The sequence below is a fragment of the Panicum virgatum genome, chromosome 3K (assembly GCF_016808335.1).
Source record: "Panicum virgatum strain AP13 chromosome 3K, P.virgatum_v5, whole genome shotgun sequence".
Classification (NCBI taxonomy): Eukaryota; Viridiplantae; Streptophyta; class Magnoliopsida; order Poales; family Poaceae; genus Panicum; species Panicum virgatum.
In genome coordinates, this window is record NC_053138.1 from 48,465,571 (window position 1) to 48,483,870 (window position 18,300).

The following is an 18,300-nucleotide window of genomic DNA, read 5'->3' on the forward strand; positions in this document are numbered from 1 at the left end:
TTCTGTGAAGATGCTTCAGATTTTTGGTGGGGTCTAGGCCACATACTTTTGAGGATTTTCATGTTGAGACGAAGCCTAAAACCTGCCAGTGCGCGAATATAGCACCAGATACATGAGCAGTTACAAAGCTGTCCCTTAACTGAAGAACAAATCTGGTCGTAAATCTGGGATAAAATGGTGCCTTGGCACAAAGATACAAGGAAACAATTCAAAAGGAAAAAGAAAACTCAGACCTCAAGGTATGACGGCCTCCGGGCATTATGTTAAGAAGATGAAATTTGTAGGTCGAGAAAACTTTCGAACCTATCCCCTTTTACTTTTTTATTAATACATAACCAGTACGGGATTACACCCCTCCTGTTACCTTAAAAAAAGTGTTCTCTATATATCGCCTTGGTACTTCCAAATTTCACCACAATTCAGCTGGGGAGCCAGCTACTCTAATGCTCTATGACGAAGCAGCGTATGAGTTTCTGAAATTTAAATTCGGTTTAAATTTGTTGGTCCTCAACCCTCAGTTTCTTGGAACCACTGTAGCTGTTATTTTAATACACGTAGACTTGTTAGTGGATACGGTGGCTGGACAACGAAGCTGCTAAAGAATGACCGTTCACATCACGGCAATGACTTCAGTCGTGGCTGACTTATCTATCTATTATCTTATTATTTGGCTAACAAACGGAGCCTCCACGTTCGCTTTCAAGGTCTAGAAATTTCCACATTAATTAAAAAAAGAAAAATTAAAATTACCCACCACTGCCATTATGAAAAAATTAGCCTAAAATATCCATATACATATTTATAAATTACTCATTAGTCCCATTAAAATATATTTCTATTTGTAAATATAAATCTATCCATCATTTTGCATATCAAGCTACATATCGTGCATATACTAGCTACACACACAATTAATATGTTTTACCACATGTATATCTTATTATATTACCAAAATCCCAAATGCATCTTCACGATTATATTATTATTAGTCAAAATAAACAAGATAATTCTAGACTTTGCGCTATATTAGACTACCACCTGGGCTACAGTGATCATGATGAGATGGTGGCCAAAATTAGGCCAGCGATGAGGATTACACAGTTGGAGGCTAAGAGCAAGAGTAATCGCCGCGCCGCAAGCTTCTTCATCCTCCATGAAGTCTGGAGATTTGAACGTGCATGTCCGCAGACCCAATGCAAGCACAAGGCCACTGCACGTCCAACCTAACCTTTTTTTTTGCAATCCTCCTGCATCCCTATCCTTGCCGAGGGAGGGTCCTTGACATTGTTCCAAAGTTTTCTTGCCGACGTTGCTACAATACACTACCGCACCTCACAATTAACACCACAAGCTCAAAAAAAAATTTAACACCACAAGCAGATCAGGAACCAGGACAATATCGAATAGACCATGATTGGTATAGTAAGCTCATTAGGCTTGAACATGAACATAGGTTCCTGAAATTCTAAACAGAATCTTGTACTCTGCACTATGGAGATTTGTTGGCTTCCAAAAAGTAAGAAACTTGGATCGATTGTTCCCCAACAGAAACTAGGCCATGGAGGCATGGCGCCATGCAACAAACGACAGAATTAAACATAGTAGCAATAAACGGCCAAGAGGATCATAAAGTAGAAAAGCTGGCAAAGGAACAACTGAATCAGTTGAACTGAGCAGTGGGCAGCATTAAGGGCTTGCAGATAAGAAACATGTTACTACAACAACAACTACTACTACAACTACTACAACAACAACTACTACTAGAGAATGGTAGTAGCTAGTATATGCACGATATGTAGCTTGATATGCACGATAGCTAGTGTGTGCTTGCCATGCGGCCACATCACTGACAAAGAAAGATATAGAAAAAAGGAGGCACCAAATGCACTAGAGAAGCACTCTTGATTACTGAAGCAAGTTGCATGTGATGAGAAAGATTTCAATTTATGAATAATAATTAGATAAAAAATGTAAGATATATTTAGAATATCAATACTAGCCGCGCAAATGCGCGGGTCACCTCACTAGTTATCTTATTATTTAGCCAACAAACGGAGCCTCCACGTTCACTCTCAAAGCCTAGAAATTCTCACGTTAATCGGAGAAAATAAGAAAAATTAAAATTACCCACCACTGCCATTATGATAAAAATCGACCCAAAATAGCTCTGTGTCTGACTAAATATAGCCCACCACGCCATTATAAAAAAATAATTTAACCACTGCCATTATGATAAAAATCAATCTAAAATATCCTTGTGCCTAACTAAATATATCCCACCACCCTATTATAAAAAAATTAATTCAATATTTAAGTAATGAGACTCCAAACAACAAGCATTGGATAAGTTAGGAGATTCATAAATTACCCACCACTGTCATTATGGTAAAAATCGACCCAAAATACCCTTTGTGTCTGACTAAATATAGCCCACCACGTCATTATAAAGAAATTAATCCAACCATGGCCATTATGATAAAAATCAATCTAAAATAGCCCTGTGTCTAACTAAATATAGCCCACCACGCTATTATAAAAAAATTAATTCAATATTTAACATAGTAATGAGACTCCAAACAACTAGCATTGGATAAGCTAGGAGATTCTTAAAAATTACAATCATGATTTTTAATTTATTTTTCCTACGGGCATAAGCATTGATAAAAAAAATTCCGGACAAGTTTCAGAAAAATATTTGCACATCATAGCACCACGCTGGAAATAGTAGAAAAGTTGTAGCCTCATAGTGTACTGAGATATCTTATTATTTAGCCAACAAATGGAGTCTCCACGTTAGATCTCAAGGCCTAAAAATCCCCACGTTAATCAGAGAAAATAAGAGAAATTGAAATTAGCCACCACTATCATTACAATAAAAATCGGTCCAAAATATCACTGTGTTTGACTAAATATAGCCCACCATGCCATTATAAAGAAACCATTCCAATATGTAACATAGTAATAAGACTTCAAACAACTAGCATTGTGTAAGATAGGAGATTCTTAAAATTACTATCATAATTTTTAATTTATTTTTTCTACAGGCATAAACATTGATAAAAAAATTTCGGACAAGCTTTAGAAAAATATTTGCACACCACAGCACCATGCTGGAAAAAGTAGAAAAATTGTAGCCTCTAAGTTTACTGAAAAATACTATCATTTTAGTTGAATAATTGTAATATTATTTTTAGAATACAATCGAAACATGTACAAACAAAGTTAATATGTGTTCTATTTACTAACATAACAACCTTATTATGTCAACCATTGTTTATCTCACTGTCTTAGTCAAATCAGTTGCAGCATATTTGAATTGATTAAATGAGTACCCAAGGCTAAGAGAGGAACAAAATAGGTGCGCTAAATTTATATTCCATTGGAAATGATAAGGGGGATGAGAAAAAATAAGAAAAAAGAAAAAGAAAAAATGAGAAAAGGGAAATGCCATAAGCCAGCACGCATACGGAGTGGACGACGTGAATGAGTGAAGTGTGAAGTGTAGAGGAACTATTATTAGATTAGGGGCAACAACGAAGAAATGAATGGTTGGGGGTGAATAGGATTCACATGCTCTATCGATTCTATGAATTAAGCTGGGAATGAGAGAGTAAACCTCACCTTTTTGTCTCTCCCCTTGAGCAACGAAGATAATAGCAAACAAGAAGCAGCAGCACCAGCAGGTGAGTACCTGGAAGACACCAAAAAGCTGCAGCAAATCATTGACTTAGAATCTAAATTAAATAAATAAAAACATTACGCTACAACATTAATGATAAAACATAAACCTCAAAAAATGCTCAAAAAGTTTCTTATGTCAAAAATAATACTACCTCCAAATGAATAATAATTTATTTGCCATTGATGTGATCCTCAAAACACAACTTTAAGTACTATTAAAAATTTAACTTTAGTTAAACTAAATATTTTTTAATCAATGTATACAAGAACAAACTTAGAATTATCTCAAAATGATATCCAATTCAAACCTAGGAGTATGGAAATAAAACCAAATTATTGATCCTCAAAATAGCTTTAATAGATCTTTATTTTTTTAATAAAAAAATTATTTTATGAAAACCGATTAAAAAAGTGTAACCTTAAATATACTTAAAAAACTTATAATAAATATAAATAATTAATAATTTAAAATATAACATTAGATATGGTAATATCTAGGCCTTCCTAGTTGTTTATAGACTAGTTTCAACAAACTTTGCCGACTGCTACCAGTGTACATAGATTATTTCATAGTATATCTATATCTAATTTATATCTATATCTATATCTATACCCATTACTAAAGTGAGTAAGATTTCCATCCAAATTTTTGATTTTAGTACGTTGGTCTGGTCCGCCTGTGTTATTGACAAGTGAGCCTTAGTCTATTCCGTATGTGAGTTGGATCAACCCCTCCGTTCACGACTCGATCTAGATCTCTACAAATTAACACATGAGCATCAATATGTATCCAATACTTATACCAACTATGTTCGTAGCAACGCACGGGCCGGGTATAATTACCTAGTTTATATCTATTACTAAAGCGAGTAAGGTTTCCATCCAAATTTTTGGTTTGATACGTTGGTTTGGTCTGTCTGTGTTATTGACCGGTGGGCCTTAGTCCACCCCGTATGCGAGTCGGATCAAACCTCTCTGTCCACGACTTGATCACTTAGATCCCTAAAAATTAACACACGGACACCAATACATATCCGATATCTTTTGTCTTTCTTAAACCAAGAAGCATATTGCCTTTTAACTTTTTAAGTCCAGACAGAGACAGGTTCACGGAAATTACGTTCGGAACTTTACTTGTTGCGTTGGGAGTTTGTTATGGGTGGAAAACCATCGGCTCGACTCTGCTAGCTTTTGGGTCAAAGGCTTGGGTCCATGTAGTCAACTTTTCCTCGTGGTGCAGAATTTCGTGGTGCTGCGTTTGTCCAAGTGATCCACCCACAACGAAAATCCCTCCATGCAATTTGATATATAGAAGATACAATTTCATGGACGACCATGTTACACTCATCAGGGTATTTTTCTTCGCGTATAGAACAAAGTTATTCAACATGATTAGGTTGCTTCATGCTTTAGCAACTACTCCCTCCGTTTCAAATTATAGGTCGTTTGACTTTTTGACACTAAGTTTGACGCTCGTCTTATTCAAAAAAACTTGTGCAAATATAGTCAAATTTAAGTTATTTTTGAAGAACTTGTATTGATAAAGCAAGCCACAATAAAAGAAGTGATATTTTGCACAAAATTTTGAATAAGACGAGTGGTCAAACTTGAACTTAAAAAAGTCAAATGACTAATAATTTGTAACGGAGGAAGTACTAATTCCTTTGCATATGTATTCTAGCTCGGTTCAGTGAAGGGACTGAGGGTGACTGGTAGGGGCCATGGTCACCCCCAACCAAAAAAACAATGCATAGTATATGATTTGTTAATGAAATTGGACTAAATTTGTGTAGGAAATCAATGCAAAATCTAAAATAACTTTCTACATGAAGGTATATGTTTGTCTAGTCCCCTTTAATATTCTCTTAGTACCTCCACTGGCTCGGTTAGAAGCGTTAACCCTGAGGCGCTAGATTTGGATTGCACATGGCTCCAGCTTATCTAAATTACTATAGTCAGATTGGTCACAATCATGGTTGTAATGGATCAGGATGTTACATGATGAATGACGAGAAATTTCCTTTGTCCAAAAGAACACTTCATACTGTTGCTCTGCTACTACGCAGTGCCTAACATCTGTTCCGTACTTGTATTGAGGACTCCCATCTTTCACAAGCGCCCTCCTATAAATACCTAAGCTTTCTCACACCATTCCATCCCATGCATTAGACAGACTCGCTGTGTTCTAAAGATTGAAGCGAGCTCTGCTAAAGCCCACGACATGTCGCCGTCCATCAAGCTCACCGCTGCAATCTTTCTGCTGCTCCTGGCCGCGCAAGGTAAGAATAAACATTCAGAGTGTTGATCAACGCCAAAAAAAAACACAGTTCCCCTGAATTTTGGTGCTGAGCAAGTTCAAATTCTGTAGCCGCAAGCTGGCACTTTGGGTACAAGAGCAGCGACGTTTCATTTTGTGTCCTGTCAGACTATTTTATTTTCTGAAACTTTTGACATCGTCCTACTATTGAAATCGACAGCGGAATGCCAGGGGTGTATGCCATCGAGCATCAGCGTCGAGCAGACCAACACCGGGAAGAAGGCAGGCGGGATCGACACGGTGTTTCAAGTGACGGTTACCAACCGGTGCCGGTGCGCCGTGAACAACGTTTACCTCCAGTCCAACGGCTTCTCGAGCTCCACCCCTGTCGACCCGAAGCTCTTCCGCCGGGCCGGGTCCAGTTACCTCCTCGGCGATGGCCGGCGGATCCCGGGCTCCAAGTCCGTCACCTTCCAGTATGCTTGGGACCATTACTTCAAGATGGCGCCAGCGAGTGTGCAGGCCCAGTGCTAGGCTTTATGTGGCTTCAAAAATAAGGGCTTGTTTGGATCATGGGTTTAGACTTTAGAGTTTGCAGGTTAGGATAAAAAGGTTTAAATCTATATTTTTAATCCAAATTAAGAACAGACAGCTCGATTAAATACTCGCAATCCAAAATTTCTGAAGTTGTAGAGGTGACTTTGGAGTGAAGCTCTATCAAATTAAACGTGCCTTTTATATATATATATATATATATATATGCTATGATTGTTGTATGTAGGCATGCCTTGTATGTGCGAGCTACCTACAGTAGCCAAGTAAAGAGTAAGAGTTACTAAAGAGTAAGTGTCACGTTGCTTAATTTTGAGTCATTTCTTTTTTTTTCCGAAGAGCAAAGCTGTGTGCCTGTGTCCAGTGTAATTCTCCTCTATCTTTGCACTCCTGTTCGCCAGCAGCCAGCGATTAATGCGTATGAACAACAATGTTTCCTCATCTGCTACACTCAAGGAAGAGTTCAACAAGAATTTTTTTCGACGGATGGAATGTATAAGATGGGACCACCGTCATATCAGAATTTATAGTGACCCGTCAGTTGAATGACTATGAACTAATCTTGTTTTGGTCTGAGCATATCGATCTGGCACTGGCAGCATATGCAATGCATGCTCCTTAATTTCCTGCATGACTTTATTTGTTGACACCAAACCAATGTGTGGCTCTCCAGTCATAAAAAATCTGACGCAGGCTTTAGATTCCTTTTAATCTTTAGTTATGTTGTCTATGTCGGATTCGAAGTTTCGAACGTTTCTTTGAGAAGCGTGCCACCATCGCCAACATCACTGAACAAGACATCATCAACTGCTTCCACCAAGGCCTGGCCGGCCGTTTATCTTCAGAGATTTCGTTCGGCAACGCCCCAAGACTATCGCAGAACTTCACGACATGATGACAACATGGGCTGACAATGAAGAGCAGGAAAATGACCACTTCCCAAAATGTGGCGATGAGAACAATGGCAATAGGCATGCCAAATGCAACCACAACCGCAATAAGGGCCCTAGAGATCAATCAGACTCAGGAAAGAAGCAAAGGCTAGACGATCACATCGCGACACTTGACCGCCCTCCACGCGGCAAGAAACCTTCTACCCAGGAGCAGTTCAAAAAACTCTTGCCGAAGAAATGCCCATTCCAACCAGATGGCAAGCACTCGGCCAAAGATTGCCGAAATCTGAAGCAGGCAGTCAGCAACTTCCTCCCTAACTACAACAACAATAAGAAAAAGGATGAAGAAGAGGAGGAAGATAAAAAAGACCTAGAAAAGGCAAAGGACTACCAAGATGCAAACCGAGTAGTCAATGTCATTATCGGCGGAGAACAGGATTCCTATCCAAGCGAGCCCAAAAGGTAACGCTCTGGGAAATCCTATCCATAGAACCAGCCACACCACGGTACTTAAAATATAGCGAGGTCGAGATCTCTTTCTCTAGGGAAGATCAATGGACCAGCTTTTCTGAAACAGAAAAATTTCCTCTCGTCTGGACCCCATGGTGGCAGGCGTAAAGCTCACCAAAGTACTCATCGACGGTGGCAGTGGAGTGAAATGCTTTTTGTGAGTACCCTGCACAAGATGGGGCTTGACATCAACTCCATAACCCCCAAACAAAGCCTCATTCTATGGGATTGTCCCGGGTAACATGGAAATGCTACTCGGCACTGTATCTTTTCTAGTTACCTTTGGAACTCGCCAGAACTACCACACCGAATACATCAAGTTCGAAGTCACGTATATCGAGGCATCTTATCACGCCATCTTGGATAGGCCGACCATGGTCAGGTTCATGGCAGTAGCGCGTTGCATATACCTCCTGCTCAAGATGTCAGGACCCAACGCCCTACGTGGCGACCTGAAAAAGTCATATGACTGCGATTGGAAAGCCATCGAGTATGCATCAAAGTACTCGCCACTGCTCAGCAACTTTCTGAATCAAGGATGGAAATCCTGACCAAGAAGTCGGGGCAGGTCAAACCACCCCTTGAGGTCAGCACAATGGCCATCCAGCTACAAGAGGGCGACCCTTCCAAGACAGCCCTGATTGGAGTGGGGCTAGACGACAAATAAGATAATTCACTCGCCAGTTTTCTTAGGGCAAACCGAGATATCTTTGCGTGGAAACCAGTGGATATGCTGGGTGTACTCTGGGAATTGATAGAGCACACCTTCAAAGTCGACCCAAAAGCTACCCCAAAGAAGCAACTCCTCTAGCAATTCGCCCAGAACAAAAGAGAAGCTATCAAAAAGGAGTTAGCAAAACTACTCACGGCAAGGTTCATCAAAGAAGTCTACCGTCAAGAGTGGCTAGCCAACCCTATACTCGTGAAAAAGAAAAACAACAACGAGTAGAGAATGTGTGTTGATTACACAGATCTCAATAAGCACTGTCCATAGGATACCTTTGGGCTACCTCGGATAGAACAAGTCATCGACTCCACCACTAGCTGCACTCTATTATCCTTCCTCGACTACTATTCAAGGTACCATCAGATCTCCCTCAAAGAGGAAGACCAGATCAAGATTGCATTCATCACCCCATACGACGCATATTGCTATAAGACCATATCTTTTGGACTGAAGAACGCAAGTGCCACATACCAAAGAGCGATACAACTCTGCTTCACAAATCAACTACATCACAACATCGAAGCGTACGAGGATGATGTGGTTGTTAAAACCAGACATTCAAACGACTTCATCAATGATCTACAAGAAACATTCGAGAACCTGTGATGGTTCTGATGGAAGCTGAACCCAAGAAAGCGAATCCCAAAAACACCACCTCCATCCCAAAAACCTAGGTCGTTTGGAGCGGCGTCACCACCCGGATTCGCCCCTACTGCCGATCTAGTTGCCTCACAGTTAGATCTGCCTCTTGACACGGTGGCGGTGACTGGCCCTTCCACTGGCGGCGTGGGGGTGGTGATGGTGGCTGCCACAAATGAGCCAGACGAAATAGAGGGCGACAACAACGAGGGTGCAAAGTAACAGAGTGCTTCACCGTATTGGCTAGAGCTCAGTATGTGAGCACACCGTCGCCCAGCTCCCTACATGGCCTACTCTGCTGCCGGTAGTGATTCAGCGACGGGGAGATGGCGTTCATCTATGTTGCACTAGTTGCCGATGCAGCGGGCCTTATGGTGGTACCCCCTCCCTCATCAACGCCTTGCGGCGGAGCCGGTCTGCAAGGGCTGCACCAAGCTGGTAAGACTGTCAGTAGTGAGACAGATGGTGCCTACGTGCTCAGGTGACCATGGTGCTGACGGGGGGGGGGGGGGGGGTTTCGAGAGGCTGATGTCTTGATACCCCTTCATGCTATGAGGCGGGATGTAGACAGGTTTCTTGCAATGGTGATGCCGTTAGGTGTCATTTCCCTCTCTTAGGGCGTTGGTTGTGTTGCTTTCTGCAAGGTCATGGATCTTCTAGGTGAAATACTCTATTCCAGCTCGTCGGATGGGCGACGATGGTGTCCTCGATGTCGTGTCCTTCTTGAAGGCGTCACCTTGGAAGTCCTTTGGCTCGACATTAGTTACCCAAGGCGGAGTCTGTTGTGAGATATACTCCCTCCGTCCAAAAAAACTAGTTATTCTAGGATTCAAAACTTGTCTCAAAAAACAAGTCATCGTACCCTATTTAGAAAGTGCATGTGCATGCAAGAATCAATTATTGTCAAATATGGATAATAAATAGGGGCAAACATGGTCATTTTAACTTCTTGTTAATTTGTCCTAGAATTTCTAGAGTGACTTGTATTTTGGGACCGAGGGAGTAGAAAGCAGCTAAGTTCAACATCAAGTTTCTAAGTAGACGACAGATGAAATGAACAGAAGATGAATCATGACAATGAAGATTGACACATGGATGAAGAAGAAGATGGAAACTTAGTCTTCTAATTTTTACAAAGAAGAAGATGGAAGCTTCTTCTAATTTTTCTTTGTCTTGGAGTTTTCCTTCTTGCGTTTTTAAGCTCCTAATTGTTGAGGATTAGAGTCTAAGAACTCTTTGTTACCATTGGCTGTATATATCCTCAAGGCGGATATAGAAGGCCAAATTTATCCTTAATCTAAAAAGATGAAGCTGCTATAGAGTGACCGTTCACATGACGGCAATGACTTCACTCTTGGTTGACTTCATTGTTTGTATACTTTGCCGACCACTATGAGTGTGGATCATTTCATAGAAAATATGTACGCGGAAAGAATTTCTTCTGTGTTTTTCTTAGACCAAAGTATAATGCCTTTTAACTTCATACTGGTTCACGGAAATTACGGTCTGAACTTTAGTTGTTGTCTTAGGAGTTTGTTACTCGAGGAAAGCCATCTCCGGGCTGGACTCTGCTAGCTTTTGTGTCAACGGCTTTGGTCCATGCAGTCAAGTTTACCTTTAGGTGCAGCATTGCATTATTACCGCGTTATTCATCTTCCATTTCCATATAGAAAATACGATTTCATGGCGTTACACTCCACTCCAGCCTATCTAAATTACTCTAGTAAGACATATCAAGATCATGATACTAACGGATCAGGATGTCAAAATCCCTTGGTCCAAAAGAGCACCTCATACTGTTGCTCTGCTATTACACGGTGCCTTAGGGATGGAAATGGGAATGTGGATACCATATTCGTATCTCTCCTTACATATCAATATAGATATCCGTATCTGTATTCAAATTTAATATGGTAGTACAGTGGATACATCCGAATCCAGTTTTTATTTGTTTGCTCTATCCGATTCCATTACCGTATTCGATAATATTCGACACTACCCATATCAGTGACATCCGGCCCAATTTAGATGTGGCCCAGTTGTGGCCCATGAGTGCTGCGTGCACATGTTTAGTACCATTTTGCTAGTTGAGCAAGGGTGAAGCCAACTTATAAGCCTTTGTCCTCCAGTCATAGCACCTTCGGGTTAACCCTTTTACGCGAAGCGAGGACGAACGCGTAAGTGAGGTGCTATATGTAAGAGGGCCCGCCCCTCGAAAGGGCTAGGTTGCGCGGTGTTGGACGGCGAGGTGTTACAAATGGTATCAGAGCCAACCCTCGCGGTTGCGCGTATGATTCAGTGTGTGGGCATATGGTGCATGGCATGTGTGTGCCCGGTTAGGGACACACGGCATGGCATATGGCGTCAGCACTGGACGTGCAGGCGTGCGCCAAGGGAAAACATTTCTTAGACATTTGCCCAGTGTGGATGAGTTGGACTGACGAGGATGTCGGGTTCTTTGAGGGTGGGGGTGACATCATGCCCAATTTGGATGTGACCCAGTTGTGGCCCATGAGTGCTGCGTGCACATGTTTAGTACCACCTTGCTAGTTGAGCAAGGGTGGAGCCAACTTATAAGCCTTTGTCCTCCAGACACAGCACCTTTGGGTTAACCCTTTTACACGATGCGAGGACAAAAGCATAAGTGAGGTGCTATGTATAAGCAGGTCCACCCTTCGAAAGGGCTAGGCTGTGCGGTGATGAGGGGCGGGGTGTTACAATATCCATATTCATTGAAACTATTTTGAAAAATAATTTCCATTTCCCATAACCAATGTTATAAATTTTTATATTAAATATATAAGAAGATAATAAGTTTACTTTTAAATATTCTTATTTTATCAATTTATGGGTGAAATTACTTTTATAGTTTTATAATTATATATTAATAAATTATTGATATATTTAGCAAAATATATTTTTATTTTCTAGTTTTATTGTTATGTATTTATTTATTAATGTTTTTTGATAAATGTACTATTTTTACTCGCTATCTTTATTATATTACTATACTTTATTCTGTACATGTATAATAATTTTGTATTCTAGAAGTAGCAATAAATAAACTAGCTAAATGTTCTCATAATGCGAATCCAAAACCCCATTTGTTAGGTTCCAAAATTTACCCTATCAAATCATTGGTATGCAAAAATATGTGCATGCAAAATTTATTTGCCAAAATATGAGCAAGAATAACAATTGGTTGGGTGCCAGAATATGATGGACAAATTTGAGCCATCTATTGGTTTGATGCCAAAATAGAAGTACCAGAAGAGGGAATTGGCACAAACTGCAAAAATGTGGGGCCATGTGAATGTTGCCAATTTAAGTCATGCCAATTTTTTTGGAATCAATCAAATGAATGTCAAATTTATAGGCATACCCATATTTTGGCAGAGCACATTTTGGCACTCAACCAATCAGATTCTAAATTAAAATACTGTAAAAAGTCCTATCAAAATCCGTTTCCTTAGGAATCCGATCCGTTTCCATCATCATCGTTAGTGCCAAACATCTGTCTCGTTCTTCCACTGGGGACATCCATCTTTCACAAGCGCCCTTCTATAAATACCAAACCATGCTCACGCCATTCCATCCCATGCATGAAAAGATCCGCTGTGTTCAAAGGATCAAAGCGAGCTCTGCTGCAAGCCAAAAACATGTCGCGGTCTATCAAGATCACCGCTGCAATCTTTCTGCTGCTCCTGGTTGCGCAAGGTATACACTTTCGATCAACAATCACCAAAAAGAAATTGTCATGCTAGGAAAAAAACAGCAGCCCTGTATTTTTGTAAGGAGCAAGTTCAAATTCTGCAGCTGCAAGCTGGCACTTCGGTATATAAGAGCAGCAGCCTTTCATTTAGTTTTCTGTCAGTCTGTTTTGTTTTCTGAAACTTGTCACACCGTTCTGCTCTTGAAACCGTATCGGCAGCGGAATGCCAGGGGTGTACGCCGTCGAGCGTCAGCGTCGAGCAGACCAACACCGGGAAGAAGGTGGACGGGATTGACATGGTGTTTCAGGTGACGGTGACCAACCGGTGCCGGTGTGCCGTGAGCAACGTCTACCTTCGGTCCAACGGCTTCTCTAGCTTCACCCCTATCGACCCAAAGCTCTTCCGGCGGAACGGGTCCGCCTACCTCCTCGGCGGCGGCCGGCGGATCCCGAGCTCTGAGTCCGTCACCTTCCAGTATGCTTGGGGCCATTACTTCAAGATGGCGCCAGCGAGTGTGCAGGCCCAATGCTAGGCTTTACATGACTTCTAAAATAAGGGCCTATTTGGCATGGATCCAACTCCAGTGGTGTTGCTCCACTCCAGAACTCCAGCTGGAGCTGACTTCAGATGGAGTTGGAGCTGTTGGAATGAGGTGTTTGGCTACAATAGTGCTTCTAGCTCCAGAAAAGAGGTTTTACAAATTGGATTGGCATTATTTCCCTTATTAGTGGCCACACACGTCATTCTCTCACACGCAATTGTGTTCCTCCTCTTTCTCATGGATGGTGGAGGTGGCGTGCTAATGAAGCCAGCGATTGGCTACGGGGAAGGGACCGTTGGCGCCGAGCGATGGGAAGGGGAGGGTGGGGGTGGCGCGGCCCTAGAGAAGAGGGGCCGGTGGCGGCAGCAATGGTGAGCTGCAGGGTGGTGAGGGAGGGGTGGCACAGCCGAGGAGGAAGGGGACACCGGCAGCATTAGCAGCGAGATACGGGAAGGGGAGGGCGGAGTGGCATGGCCCTGGAGTGCAGGGGCTTGTGGCGGTGGTGCTGGCGATATGCGGGGTGGGGAGGGCAGGGTGGTGCGGCCGAGGAGGAAGGGGCTGCCGACGGCGGCGCTGGCGAGGTGCAGGGAGGGGAGGAGAAAGCGTCAAGATGTGGGGAAGGTTGGAAGGGGTGGGCAGGAAGCGTGGATCGGGCGGGTCGAGGAAGAAAGAAAGGAAAGATTGAAACATTTTTTGTGTGATCAGTAGCAGTGGTGGGTAATTGCCCCACAACTCCACATCTAGGTTCATATTCGAGCTTCTTGGAGTTGCAAAATAGGTGCTCCAAAATTCTAGGAAATTTGAACTACCCTTCCAGAGTATTAGAGCTCCATGGAGTTTTAGAGTTGGGCTATTTGACTACAAAATTGTTTGGAGCTGCTAGAGTTCAGCTCCAGAGCCAGGGAGCAAGCGGCGAGGGAGATCAAAGGCGGCGTGAGCTTGGGATCGCGGCGACGCTGTGCTACGATTGAGCAAGCGAGGGAGCAAGGGAGGGGGAGCTAGAAGAGTGGCCAGAGGGCTCGGCTTGCCCTTTATAGAGGAAGGAAGGGAAAGGGTGGGTCGTTGCAGTGAGGGAGGAAGGGGAAACAGAAGGGAGGCGAGGGGGCGGCGGTAGTAGTGCGGGCATTCAAGGCGGCCAGAGATAGAGGGAGGGAAGGATGGAGGGGGTAACAGCCTGGTGTAACGCGGGACGGGAGGAGAAGGTGGATGACCGGAGGTAGGAGAAGCCCCTAACAGGTGGGGCCCGCCCGTCAGCAAGAGGGAGAGAGGAGCGAGGTGGGCCAATCTGAGAGGCATGCTGGGCCTGGGTTTGGGCTGCGTGGGAAAAGAAAAAGAAGGGGAGCGGAGGAGAGGGGGTGTGCATGGGCCAGGAGGGAGTTGGGCCGAGCGCAGGAAGGGGAGGGAAAATGGAAGAAAAGAAGTGAGGGAGGTGAGCCGGGCCGGAAAAAACGATTTTTTTTAATTTTAATCCTTTTTAATCTAAAATTTTAATAATAACCTGTCTGGATTTAAATTTTCAAAAACTAGCCCTTTTGGTCACGCCAAAACTCATGGCGCGACTCACTGATGGGTCGCGCCACATGCTTTGGCGCGACCAACCTGCCACGCTGACAGCTCAGCTGAGCTGACCTGACAAGGCTGAGTCGCACCACATGCTTTGCCGTGACTCTTCAGCGAGTCGTGCTGTCTGGCGTGGCGCGACTCTTCAGGGAGTTCGCGCCGTGCGGGTCGTGCTGTCTGGCGTGGCGCGACTCTTCAGGGAGTTCGCGCCATGCGGCGTGGCGCGACTCAACTTAATAAACGATCACCTCTTCTTCCTCCTCCATTTCTTAGAAAGTTTCTCTTTCAAGTAATTGTTCTTAAGAAATGCAGAAATTCAGGTGGTACTTCGACATAATTGAATGATTTTTTTTCTTAGAAAGTTTCTCTTCTAAAAAATGGTGTTCATGAGCAAGCTGAATTAGATTTTTCACCATAAATTATGTTAAGTGATGATTTAATATGCTTGCAAAAATGTCCGCTATAGATAGAAAATTAGAGCCAGTTATCATTTTTCTTAGTTTCCCCTTCCAGCATGTAGGCTGAGAGCCACTAGCAGTTTTTCTTCAATGTGATTAGCTAAATGAATTTGGGCATCAGGATTATCTTTAACATGTCAAGTGTGTTTTGGTCATAAAATTTTGTTTTCGCGATTCTATTGGTTATCAGAGAAACTTATGATTTGATAATGAACATGAAGTTTGCAGAAAGGGAAAGAAAAAGAGGTCACGGCCTACGGTCTACGCGCCGCTACACATGCGATTTCAACGTAAGCCTGACCAGGACCTCCACTGGGCATCGCATCAGGTTATCATGAGCTTGCTTGTTATAAGTCAGTAGTTCTTGGATCCTGTGATTGCTGCGGCTCCAAGTTTGAGTCTCTAATTCTCCAATATCTTTGATCATTTGGCAGCAACGAACACTGCCTTGGTGCCCAGCTGTCGGTGTTTTACCGTCGGGTTCTCCGAGGGGTATCTCGAGGAGAGTGATTATGAGTAGGGACTCGCCGAGATCAGAACGCGATGGTGCAAGGAACACAAGAATTTAGACAGGTTCAGGCCGCTGGAGCGTAATACCCTACGTCATGTGTGGTGGTTTGTATTTCCTTAGGTATTGTTCGATGTGTCTCGTTCCTTTTGAGGGAGTCCCTGTTCGCCCTTATATAATCCGGGGGAACAGGGTTACATGGAAAGTCCTAGTCGAGTTATGTTAGGATCCTAGTCCTAGGGGTTTGGCTGGTTTCCGAGTACGTCGACTAGTTCTACTCCTATTCGGGTAGATACAAAAAAGATAGGCCATACCCACGTGCTACTCCCTACTCTAGAATATTCCGTGCCCGTGGGCAGTCCCGCTGTCCCGGGTCTGACAGGGTGTAACTATTCGCGATGAATCTAATGATGGTAATTAATTCATGATTTGCTACAGTGATGCTACAGTGACTATGCTCTAATCGTGCGGTCAAAGATCTTATTAGATTGGTCTCGCGAATTTAGCAGGAGTTCTGAAGGTGGTTTTGTAATTAGACTTTATTTAATACTCTAAATTGGTGGTCAAAGGTGCAAAAAGTTTTCGCGAATTTTTTTTCACCCCAAACCAAACATGCCACATAATTTTTCTTTATGTTGAAAAGTTTACGATGCCAATGTTCGTGCCATGGAGGTGGAGGATAGAGTGGATTTAGAGGGGGAGGGGCGGTGCCATAGAGAATTTGGGTGGGAGGACCGGGGGAAGAAACGGAGGAAGAAGAGGTGATCGTTTATTAAGTTGAGTCGCGCCACGCCACACGGCGCGACTCCTTGAAGAGTCGCGCCACGCCGAATGGCGACTCCTTTAAGAGTCGCGCCACGCCGCACGGCACGACTCGCTGAAGAGTCACGCCAAAACATGTGGCGCGACTCAGGCTTACCAGGCCAGCTGAGTTGCCAGCGTGGCAGGTTGGTTGCGCCAAAGCATGTGGCGCGACCCTTTAGTGAGTCGCGCCACGAGTTTTGGCATGACTAAAAGGGTTAGTTCTTAGAAATTTAGATCCACGTAGGTTATTATTAAAATTTTAGATTAAAAAGAATTAAAATTAAAAAAAATAAAAAAAAACGAGGTAAAGAGAGAGAGGAAAGAAAAATAAAAACTCTTTCTAAACAAAGATAAAAGATCATTTGAAAATAAATAAATTTTTGGGTGTTACGTAATTCCATGGGCCCCTAAAGTCCCTCCAGTATTTTTCATCTAATCCATAGAAGAAGAAATAAAAAAGAGGAGGTTGGAAGAAGAAATAAGCCCCCCAAGTCCAACTCTTCCATCAGCCACTACTTGTGGGTGGGTGGTTAGGTACATAACAACAAAACCACTAGAGTGACTATCACTCGCTTTGGCAACTATAAGAACCTTACAACATGATGAGAAAAACTCCCTCCTTACTTGTTTATAAGGCACAGTGGAACATGGCACAGTCTTTGAAAAGATACTTTGACCATTTATTTATCATTTATTATATCACTTATAATTATAAATTTATAACTGTAAACCATTTTTATTACAAATCTAATCATACAAAATTTATAATATAAAAATAAAAAAATTAATAGTCAAATTATTGGTCAAATATAGAAAGGTTTGAATTTTGATATGCGTGTGTGCCTTATGAACGAGAAAAGAGGGAGTATGATATATTGAAGGCTAAAGTAATTTGCGGTTTTAACTTTGAGTTGCTAATTAGAATTGTTCTGGGCCGATAAATGGTTTTCGTTTTGCTTTTTTTCCCCATGGGTTAGCCCGCCTTTACTAGCCTTTTGGAGTTTTCTGTTTATAAGACAGTTACCACTGTGCTCACAATGGATTCTTTGAAAGGTCATTACGGTGTGGAGTCTCCTATAACAACAAATTATGTGAAAACTAGTATCCGCGTTGCACGTGAGCATAAGCTATCCTCGGTGACACATATAACTACTTGTGATTTCTTTCGTACTTCAGAAAAAAGAAGAAACACGATAGCGGGATCATCAATTTGTTGTGCGTTTCTATTTAACCAATATAATTTTTTTCATTAATATAAATTGGGATATATAATTCTCTGATTATTACTTTTTACATGATGGAATGACGTTTGGAATATGTGCGAATAATTTTTTAGACAATGGGAAAGAGTACCTGGCTTTGACCTCAAAAGAGGCTACAACCGCTTATTACAAAACTTGTAGCTCTTCCGTCTGCGAACACAATGACAAAAGTAAGAAAAAGGCAACAAAGCCAAC

The 18,300-nt window shown here is 42.4% G+C and overlaps 2 protein-coding genes across 2 annotated transcripts; both read left to right on the forward strand.

Moving 5' to 3' along the window:
• The first annotated feature begins 5,853 nt into the window (after nucleotides 1-5,853).
• Nucleotides 5,854-6,772, forward strand: LOC120701505 (TPD1 protein homolog 1A-like). Its single transcript, XM_039985525.1, has 2 exons — nucleotides 5,854-5,960; nucleotides 6,159-6,772. The coding sequence occupies exons 1-2, from the start codon at nucleotides 5,903-5,905 to the stop codon at nucleotides 6,470-6,472; spliced, it is 372 nt and encodes a 123-aa protein (XP_039841459.1). The 5' UTR covers nucleotides 5,854-5,902; the 3' UTR covers nucleotides 6,473-6,772.
• Nucleotides 6,773-12,918: 6,146 nt separating this feature from the next.
• On the forward strand, nucleotides 12,919-13,504 carry LOC120700991 (TPD1 protein homolog 1A-like). Its single transcript, XM_039985169.1, has 2 exons — nucleotides 12,919-12,976; nucleotides 13,191-13,504. The coding sequence occupies exons 1-2, from the start codon at nucleotides 12,919-12,921 to the stop codon at nucleotides 13,502-13,504; spliced, it is 372 nt and encodes a 123-aa protein (XP_039841103.1).
• Nucleotides 13,505-18,300: the final 4,796 nt, after the last annotated feature.